General features: G+C 50.0%; 1 protein-coding gene across 3 annotated transcripts; it reads right to left on the bottom strand.

Annotated features, from left to right (window-relative positions):
- Nucleotides 1-410: 410 nt before the first annotated feature.
- INSIG1 (insulin induced gene 1) lies at nt 411-10279 on the bottom strand (the record flags this gene model as incomplete). Of its 3 annotated transcripts, none has more annotated exons than XM_079711787.1 (5): nt 411-494; nt 6243-6342; nt 6657-6823; nt 8064-8188; nt 9871-10279. In XM_079711787.1, 5 exons carry the CDS (start codon nt 10277-10279, stop codon nt 411-413), a joined length of 885 nt encoding a protein of 294 aa, XP_079567913.1. The 3 variants fall into 3 exon arrangements, with proteins under 3 accessions (XP_079567913.1, XP_079567914.1, XP_079567915.1); XM_079711788.1 differs by lacking the exon at nt 411-494 and adding an exon at nt 597-626 and having other exon boundaries at nt 8010-8188; XM_079711789.1 differs by lacking the exon at nt 411-494 and adding an exon at nt 597-626.
- Nucleotides 10280-10482: the final 203 nt, after the last annotated feature.

The raw sequence follows: 10482 nt of genomic DNA, 5'->3' as shown, positions 1-10482 counted from the left end.
GCCTTCTGCTCTCAGCAAGATTGTCTACGTGCGACTCCACGGAGGAATGAAAAGCACAGCCATACGCTGGGACACACGCGCAGCTGCGGGACGGGGCGCCCGGCACCGCCACCCTAAGCTCGCCGCCCCTGCCTTTCTCTTTTTTTACACAACCCTATTTTAGAAATCTTTTGGATAAGTAATATTCCTATTTTATCACACTTCATCTTTGTAAGCACCATCAAGCTCTCCCCTGGGCGCTGATACAAAACCAGAGCTGGTAGTTAGGCTTTAGTTCAAGGCTTGGAAATATGGCAACTTGCTTTTAATGACACATGAAACCAAATCCTCGGGACCCTGCAGCCGGCTGGCCTGCACTTGGTGCTTCCTGAGCAGACCCAGGCACGAATGCCGTCAGGCAAGGTGACATCTCAACACAAGTGGTCATCTTCCCAGTCTGCTACTCTAAAACAGGTGAACTGTTTTCCAGGAGTCACTTGTACAGTCAGCCCAATCTAAAAAGATTATTGAGGAAAAAAGATAATCTTTGTCACAATCCAGTATCACAGATTTTCTCCCAAATCTTGCCATTCTTCAGGATCAGTGGGTTTGAAGAGTCAGTCGCTATGCGGCTTTTCCGGAACACCCTACATGTGAAAAGAGAAAAAGGAGCGAGAGAAAATCAGCACTAAATGTATACATATTTTAATTAGCAATTAAGCCGACCCTAAAAACTGAAAGATAAAAAACTCCTTTGAGTCGGATAAGGTGATGGAGACGAGAAATGCGGAGCAGCAGACAAGCTCCAGCAACCCCACGGCGGTCCTCTCCCTGCCTGGGGCTGGGAAGGCTAGGAGCCACTGCTTCACCCAGAAAACAGGGCCCGTCCCTCTCAGGCGAGGTGGAGGGTGTAACAGCTCGGGAGCCGTTTCTACACACGCTTCCTCACTGACCTGCACAGAAACTCAGGGCGGTGAACCCTGCACTTGTCACCGCTCGGCCTGGTCGGTCCTCAGCAGAGGACAGATGTTCCAATGGAGGCGCAGATCCACGACCAGATGACCTTCCCGAGGTCACGGGGCTGCGTGAGGAGAGACCCCCACGCCTCCTGCCATGGAGCCAGGGCCCCAGCACACGTTCTAGCCTCTGGCTTAGCAGCCAGCCGGCAGGCCAAGGGGAGTGGGGAGCGGTGCGCAAGGGCAGCTCCGCGCGCTCCCGAGGTGCCCAGCTCCAGCCCTGCGCTGCACCCAGTCAGGCGGTTGGTCAGCCCCTGAGTTTGGATTTCCCCATCTCTAAAGCGGCTGGCTGACAACAGTCCCTACCTCCAGACTGCTGTTACAGGGCTCAGTCAGCTGACAGTGAAACTATTTAGCATGACACCTTGAGCGCAACAGAAGTGATAATTAATGTTGTTATTACTGCCAGCAGCTGCTGGATGGCAAACAGGAAAGGCAAACTGAATTCCACGGGCCAGGGAAGCGCACCTGTAACCAGGGGTTCGGGGCCTGGGCCCCAGGAAGCAGGGCCATGCTCTTCGCCGTGGCAGCTGGAAGCCTTACTTTGAGAAAAGACTTTAAGCTACAAACAGCAACAGATACAAATTCCATAAAATGATGCTACGGACTCACTTTTATTTTTTTTATTATTATTTTTTGCGGTACGCGGGCCTCTCACTGTTGTGGCCTCTCCCGTTGCGGAGCACAGGCTCCGGACGCGCAGGCTCAGTGGCCATGGCTCACGGGCCCAGCTGCTCCGCGGCATGTGGGATCTTCCCGGACCGGGGCACGAACCCGTGTCGCCTGCATTGGCAGGCGGACTCTCAACCACTGCGCCACCAGGGAAGCCCCGGACTCACTTTTAAACATGCAGGCTGACAACGAATACCACAAAGAAAAAGCCACTCGGACCATTTAACACTCAAACAAAGCCAACCTGTAGGTTTGGGGCATGGCTGCCCTTGACGGCAACCATATTTCTTTTAAGGGCAGTGGGAACTGAGAAGGCGCGAGGGGGAGGGGTGCAGAGGGGCTGGGACGGTCACCCTCAGAGGGAACAGAGCCACGTCGCACTGGACTCGGGCAGCTCTGGTCACTGTGTTGACCAGCGCCCACCTAAGGTCTCCACCTTCAGACCTTCGTCTTCTTCGCTCGAATCACGTCCCACCACAAAAGCCTTACTTGGTGAAGTTTTAAACCAAGAATTCACTCTTAAACGCTGTCCCTAAAAGACCACCTCAGATCCATCTTCTGTCTAAGGGCCCAGCGGCACAGCCAGAGGAAAGGAAGTGGGCGGTGCTGACCAATCCCATTTCTAAGGCACTGAGCCATTTCCTGGGTTTCAAGGATGGAAATGAGTTTTCAAATTCTTAACAAAGAATAAGCTCACTTTCACAAATAAGCTGTAAATTTTTCCCCTTTCTTTGAAGAAATAAAGACTTGGCATAAGTATTTTAACTCCTTCTTTAAAAAGATGTTTAACTTGCTCTTTTTAAAGACTTTTTTGGGTGAGAAAGATTCTAGCAAGGTGCCACTCTGTCCCAGCCTAAACTTTCAAGACTCCCCAGAGAATAAATATGAGGTTAACAGTTCTTGGACACAAATACACAACAGCAGGGCACACACCCCAGTGTGTTAGGATGCACGAGCCTCAGTGCCCCTGGCTTACGTGCTAGGGTCCCGGCAGCCCAGGCCCACGGGACCTCCTCCAGGGGACTGGGATCTGCAACAGCAGTGGCCAGGCAGGTGGAGGAGGGTAGCAGCCACGCCTGCAGGTGCTTTTACTGCAGTGTCCTCGCTCCAGCCCGTCGCGTCCACCTGTTGCTGCTTGGTGGGGAAAGCCCACCCCACAAAAGGTCCTGGGAAAGACTACAGTTGGGCAGGGACACTCGATGTCATGGGGAGGCACAGTTTTCTAAAACAAACCTTATTATAAATGTAGTTTTCATTCTTCAGCTCTGATGTAATCTGAAGCAAATTTAATTTCCTACACTTCCAATTCTGTTTTCATGAAAAATACAATTTTGGCTTCATGCACTTATCTTTTACTGCTGCAACAGCATATTTTAGAAAGGCCGTCTGCCAACCCATGGGAGTGGCAAGAAAGGCAGCATCCTCAGTTCAGGCCGAAGTGGACGGAGGATCTGCTAAGAGGAGGGGTGGGTTGAAAGGTTCAGGCGTTAGCGGATTTGGATGTGAAGGCTCTGCAGTTCCTGCTGGACAAAGGTGGACTTTTTATTAAGATTCTCTACTGCTTTCAGGGTAGATTCGTTTACAGATACTTTGAAGGATAGAAGAAGAGAGAAACAAAAAGGCAGAGACCAGTCTGGACAGACTCAGGGAGGGGCTGCTGGGGTAGGGATGAGAGTCTGGGAGCTCTGGGGGGACTGATTTGCTGCTTTGTCATCCGCAACCCAAGGCCAAGGCTTTGCTCCCAGTAAACAGACAGCACAGAGGCAGAGGGACCAGAGTCCTGCAGTGACCTCCACGTAAACGATCTCAACAGGGCACAGCAGGTCTGCCCACCTCCTGACACACATCCATCCGCTGCAGAGACCTCAGTCACAAACTCCTGTACGCACCTTAGTGCTTCTGGTTATACACGTACAGCTGGCCCTTGAACAACACGGGTTTGAATAGCACGGTTCCACTTATATGCAGATTTTTTTCAATAGTAAGTACTGCAGTGCTACGTGGTCTGTGGTTGGTTAAATCCACGGATGCAGAGGGCTGACTCTATGTTACACTCGGATTTTCAGCTTCTTGGAGGGCTGGTGCCCCAATCCACGTGCTCTTCAACGGTCAACTGTAATGTTTTCATTGTAAATTTTAAAAATGCAAAAGAGAAAAAAACCCCAAACTACCTGCAGTTCTCCTTCTCAGAAATCGCCACTTTCGTTCCTTTACACACCCCCTGTCCTGTTCCCTACCACGGGAGCAAGTGCTGCAAGCCTTTGCCAATCCGACTGACCGATCCTTTAAAACTATTTAAACCTGGTTCCTCAATCTCAGGCCTCAAGTAACTATAATAGGAGTAAGTCTCCCTCATTTGCTCGCCTGACTTCTGGCAGAAACACAGCTGTGACGCGATCTGCGATCGTTTTGCCTTCATTCACACGGACTGTGCCCTCCGCTGGGTTTGGAAACCTGGAGAAAAGGGACTTAGCTTTTTTCTCCCTTGGAGCAGCCAGCGGCGGGCGCCCGCTACCACATCTGTTCTGAGGACCCACGCTGGATGCAGCAGCCAGAGGGGGAATCAGTAAAACCAGCTGTGACTGCTCCTCCAGCTGGAAAGGGCCTGCCATTTTCCCCTTCAGCTGGGATCCAGGCGTAAGGGTTTAAATGTTCACGGATGTAAATATGGCAGGAGCGCTGGGCTCAGAGACCCGGGAGGGTTGTTTCCCTTTGATGACCTGGGATGTTCATCACCCTCCTCCAGTATCAAGACACAACAGTAACATCCAAATACAAGTTCTTTCCCCAACTTTAAAGAGTGAAAAAGAAGAAAAAGCTTAAGTAGGGAGAATTACAATTATGCCAGCTATCTTAAGTTAGGTTTAAAATTTTCATCTTTTCAAAAACGAAAATGCCTACGACAAGGATGGAATGATTGCTGATAAAACCACCTTCGTTCAGCGTCGTGACCAAAGGTGTGATTGTGCCACTCTTGTAAAATAAGTTACCTTCAACCATTTCTAGGTGTTAGGAACTTGTGCGTGATGTGTAGTGTCTACCTCTATCAAAAAAGACCCTTGGGCTTCCCTGGTGGCGCAGTGGTTGAGAGTCCGCCTGCCGATGCAGGGGACACGGGTTCGTGCCCCGGTCCGGGAAGATCCCACATGCTGCGGAGCTGCTGGGCCCGAGAGCCATGGCCACTGAGCCTGTGCGTCCGGAGCCTGTGCTCCGCAACGGGAGAGGCCGCAACAGTGAGAGGCCCGCATACCGTACCAAAAAAAAAAAAAAAAAAAAAAGACCCTGACTTATTAAAGCTGGTTAAAAACCTGCATCATAAATGCATGGCAGCATCTGCCCAGGCTCCCGAAGTTATAACCAACTGGCTGAATGCTGTCAGTTTTAACTCCACCAAGAGTCACAGGGGTTGAAGACAACTTATCTCAAAAGCCCTATTAGGAATCCTCAACTAAATGGCACTGAAATAAAAATCCCAAAGCAGTAAGGGATCACAGAGCTGCCTCGTTCTAATCTGAACCATAAAGGGCTCCAGGGAGCAGCACAGGGGCACCACGAGACTGTGGCCACTGTGAGTGTGAAAAGAGCCAGGTCCTCTGATGCTCATCAGGGGTCGAGAAAGAAAGGGTTTTCAATTGAGTCTTTTCGTTTTGGCAAGCAGACCCACACAGAATCACAAAAGGGTGGAAGGCAAGGGTGATTTGGGCTCAGGAACCGGTGGAACACATTGCAAAGTCTACCTTTTTGAAATTACTTCCATTTTTATGAAACAGCCACGCAGCCTGCAAATCTGGCTCTCACAACCCAGCATCAGCTGGCACAAACAAACGTCTTGTTTTTAAAAACACCATATGAGGAACCAAGTCAAGTTTCTGAGAAAGCCTCAGAGTGTCTCTGAGAGAAATGGCCCTTATAAGATTCTAGTTTTTTTTTTTAATTCATTTTATTTAAGCCTTCGAGTCAAAGTCTATTCAAAATGACAGTTAAATGTCCACATTTCATCAAAGTGCTCGTGTGGATCATTAACTCCCGAAAAGAACTGCTAAGTTATCCTGACTTCTTTTGTCTTTCTGGCTCTCGGGAAATGGCTCTGTGCGGGCGTCCCGTTTCTCTCTCTTTAGTTACTAGACAGGGTCCAGGCTGGAGTCCACCTACCCAGGGATGCTGAGCCCCCTCCCAGCCTGGTCCACACCCTCATGGACCTGGCCTGGGGTCCTTTCCCTAGCGTAGCATCACCTGTACCTGCGTGAAGGCAGGGAGGACACTCGTTATAAATCATTCATTTAGCCATTCAGTAACTTTTCTCTGCCAGTTATCACAGGAGCTGCAGTTCATCCGTAACGTGAATGGAACTCTAGGTCCTTTTAGTGCTCATTGTGAGCTTACGATTCCCTGAATCTTTATAATCTAGCAAAGAGTTACCTGGGTATTGTACCTATTTTTTTTTAATACGCTTTTCTGAATAACTCTTGCGAGTCTCAACTAGATATTTATCAACACCAATCATAATGTATTACGTACACTAAGCCTATCAAGCTGGAAACCACAGTTGGGCACGCAGGTGACAATTGTACATACCATGGCTAGCTGTCGTCCTATGTTTCCCACGGTCACACCTCCCGAGAAGAAGATGCACGGGAGCCAGGAGCGGATGTACAGAAAATCCGGGGACGTGTACCTGGAGAGAAGGAGACATGAGCCCCTGGGCAGCCGGCTCCCCCGGCGCAGGCAGGGCAGGCACACGGCGCACCAGCAGCGTTAGTATGTGGCATCCACGCTCACCGCCACTGCTCGGTTTTCCTTTACATTAAATTACGCGTGGTGCATTTTTAACACGTGGATCAACAATAAGCAGCGTTTTTGAGAATTTCATGTCTAAGTTTATGCTATGTAATTACAGAAAAAACATGACATCTCAGCTTAGAAGGTATTTTTTTAAAAAGTTAAGTAACAGCTTCCGGACGGAGGTGATATTTGAGAACATGTGCTTACTGATAGACACCATTGTACACCAGCAGCTGAGTGATCACGGTGGCAAGGAAGGCGATGGTGATGCCAAGCCCAAGGCCACTTCTTGAACGGTCAAATGTCCACCAAAGGCCCAAAGATAGGGCTGCTAACGTCAAGGAGAGCTGAATGTTATTGGCAAAATCCAATTTCTGGCGATGCAGAGTTAAGGAAAAGCGTAACGGTTCTTAATATGGTCAAAACCAAAAAAGCCCCAGGGCCCACAATTATGTGTGCACCACATTAATTCTTCATCTATAGAAGCTGCCAGGTGAGCTGCAGAGAGCATCTGTTGGATACAAGGTTACCGTGACCAAGATGACCTGGAACTTCTCTGGGATCCCTGCTTCGAAAACTTGACTTTACAAGTACACTTCCTGAAAGCTACATATAAAATTCTGCTGGTATTTCAGCCAACAGCCTACTTTGCTAGTAAGTCATCTATAGTTCCCCTTTTACTTCTTGTTTTTATTAGTAGGTTGAACTGAGCAAGCACAGTCTTTGCTCCACGTCTGCAAGACACCTCACCAGAATGGCATCTGACACGACATGGTCGCAGCTGGTGGAGACACCACTGGCTTCCGTCACGACACTGCTTATCAACTGCAGACGAAACAAGTTTGTCAGAGCCCAGACCTCTTATAATACCCTTTTCTGACATTCTTATCATTACAATCAGGCTAGAGCAGATTTAAGAAGCAGTAACTCTAAAAATAACTTTCTCCAGGATTTAAAAATATAATCTAGTTGTGCTAAAGAAACCATAAATCTTTTGAGACCTGGTAAACCACGGCCCGTCTTCCTGAAGAACGCACTGTGTACAGACGTGCAGCATGTTTTGTGTCGTGCGTTCCACCCATGGACGCCAGAACTTGACCCTGAAGTTAGTCTCCACTAAGAACCCTATTCCAGAGGCCACCACTTCGGACTGGCCCTGGGCCTTCCGTGGTCATGCCAGGGAGGGACAGAGAAGCAGACAAGCTTCTCCTCCACCTTCTGGAAGGATCCGCCAAGAAGAATGATGCTCTCGCCACTTCTCACTGGGCCACAGGAACCAGGTCTTCACGGTGGAAGGATGTAAGGTAGAAATGTAAAGGGAATTCACAAAGTGAACTCTGAGGATCCAACAGATGCTGCCTGAGAAAGGACAGACCAAAGACGTCCGCTCTGTCTGTGGTGTTAACTGTTTCCTGAAATGAAATGAACTGAACGGACTCCAAGGACCATTTTGAAAATCACTGAGAGTAAACTGAGCAACGTGCTTTGAAATAATATACTCGGAAGAACATGGTTCAACTGACTCATGATGTGATATATACTCGTTAAAAGTAACGAAACTTTCAACGTGTAACTTAAGAAGCTGCTCTGGACAGCACACCCACTGAAGGATACAGCACTGGCGTGATTGATACCAACAAAAACTGCCACACAGCGCATCACACTGGCCCACTCCCTCTTAAACTTGTGTGGCTCTCCAAGGTGACTGTCAATGCAGGGGTAAAGCAAGCCGACAACAGCTGTTGAAGAAAGACAAGGCAGCAGCGTTAGAGAACACTGGCTGAAAATGATGTGATCTCTACGTGGCAATTACTAACATATTGTTCAAACCATTCCTTTTCCTAGAAGATTTATCAGCTACAATGTAATATTTGAATTAAAACTAATTTTACATTTTTGTTCTCCTCGAGTACAAACAAACAAAAATCATCGTTTTGAAAAATTTAAAATAAAATCGCAGTTCTTTGGTTTGAAGCACAGAAGGAATGGAACCAGGGGTTAATTATCCGTAAGCAAACTACTTCTGCGCCCACACAGGGAGCCTCCAGTTTGCATCAGTGTTGTTCCATCGTACAGTGGGGAGGGGAGCTTCCACGAGGGCCTTGAGGCCACAGCACCACTGTGTATAGACATATACTGAAAGGTTTAGAAAAACAAAGTAGGAGCCTATCTTTTCAAGAACAAAAATGAGAACTCTCTCCCCACTGCTTGGTAACCACAGCATCCCTCCCGTGACACGTCCCGGCTGGAACACAGCTCTCCACTCCAGCCTCGTGCTGAGAGGGCAACATGTTTCCACAGTGCAGGGGACACACCCAGACTTCAGGGGGGCAGTAGGCAGAGTTAAGAACAGTGGGCCTGTCACTCAGCTGTGTCCCCTTGGACACGGTTGCTGAACCTTTCTGTAATTCAGTTTCCATGTCTGTAAAATGGAGCTACAGCAGCGTCCTGTTGTAAGGACGAAAGGAAGCAAAACATAAAAATGCAAGATAAGCAGTCCATAAGCATCAGCTACGAAGCGAACAGGAGGGCATCCCTCCTGTAGCACCGTGGTCACTTAGGTACACGCTTGTTCTGCCCACCGGACCAGGGTGCTTGACAGAGGCAGTCTGCTCACTCTGTACTTCCAACAGCTGGGAGAGCTGATGCTACAGAAAGCACCTGACAAATGTTTGCTAATCAGTGGATGCTGTGTGACCAGAGAAGTACTGTGACCTTCTGGGCTGAGACCAATTCAGCAAGTTTATAAAACCAGCCAAATGACCAAGAAATTCTACTCAAAAAAGACAGTCTGCCTGTCCACAATTTAGACTGCTAACCCTGGGTCATGTTTTGTGGCTGGCCAGGTGTACTAGAATATAAACTGTGAACGGGGGATTTGTTTTCCTTCATCTATGGAGCCCAGCGTTTTAGGGGGAAGGTCTGGCTTGGCACGTTCACGGGCATCCCGAAAAAGGAAGTGTGGGAGGCCGCTGGGGCAGCAGCTCTGCCCACTCGGCCCACGTGACGGTTTGTTTTCAGTTACCCAGCGCTGTAGCATGTTCGCTGGGGCAGCCAATCGCACTGCAGTTCCCTCGCTCACCAGTTCTGCCAGCGGCCAATCGCACAGCTCGCTCGGGATGACAGCTGCGGGCTCCCCCAACACTGTCCTCAGGGCCGGATCAGTAAGAGGGAAGGACCTCGGTCAGCCTGGCACAAGCGTGAAACAGCCAATCATCTCCCCACCTGGTCCCCAATCGCTGGGCTTCTTCCAGCCTCCAGAGACTGGCATTACGGATCACCATCCTCTCCCCCCGCCTCTTTCTCTAAACACAATCACTGGAGATGCACACTTCCCCTCTGCGGATGGTTCGATTTTCAAATGAACGGTTCTCAGAGGCTGAAAATCGTTCTTAACCAAACATCTTCAGTTTCTACTCACCAGCCGCTGTCCCACAGCACGGGGGAACCCACCAGGCGGAGGAGAAGATGGTGGCGATGACCTCCTCAGGGAACAGGGTGACGTTCCTCTGGACCTGCAGCAGGTTCAGCACCAGGGCCAGGACCACGCCCACTGAGAACAGCACCAGGCTCCTTTGCACCAGGTGGTGATGCCAGCTGTTGATGTGGCCGCTGCCGCCATGGCCTCCTACACCAGCGCTCACGGGCCCGTGAGCCGGGTCAGTGCCCCGGGCACTGTGGGCCACCAGGGGAGAGGGGCCTGACACTGAGGAGGTGATCATTTCTCCCACTTTGGCCTCCAGCCCTCTGGCACTGGCCCTCAGGTGGCTTCTGTGCTTCGCGCCCTTAGCGCAGGGACCGCTCCAGGGGTGGTCGTCTAGTCTGGGCATCAGCCACCAGTCTGACAGGCTTTCCTAGAAGGAAAAGGGGGTGTGGAGGTGGAACCCCGATCAAGTTCACTTCCAAAGGACATGGCAGGTCCAGGGAGGCCCAGTCAGAGGGAGAGCTCTGCTCGCCTTCATTGCCGGCACGTCCAGGGAGACCCCCAAGGCCCTCGGAGTCAGCCGCTCAGGGGAGCCCACGGGCAGGTACC

This window comes from Hyperoodon ampullatus, assembly GCF_949752795.1.
Source record: "Hyperoodon ampullatus genome assembly, chromosome: 9".
Classification (NCBI taxonomy): Eukaryota; Metazoa; Chordata; class Mammalia; order Artiodactyla; family Ziphiidae; genus Hyperoodon; species Hyperoodon ampullatus.
This window is presented reverse-complemented; position numbering and strand designations above follow the sequence as displayed.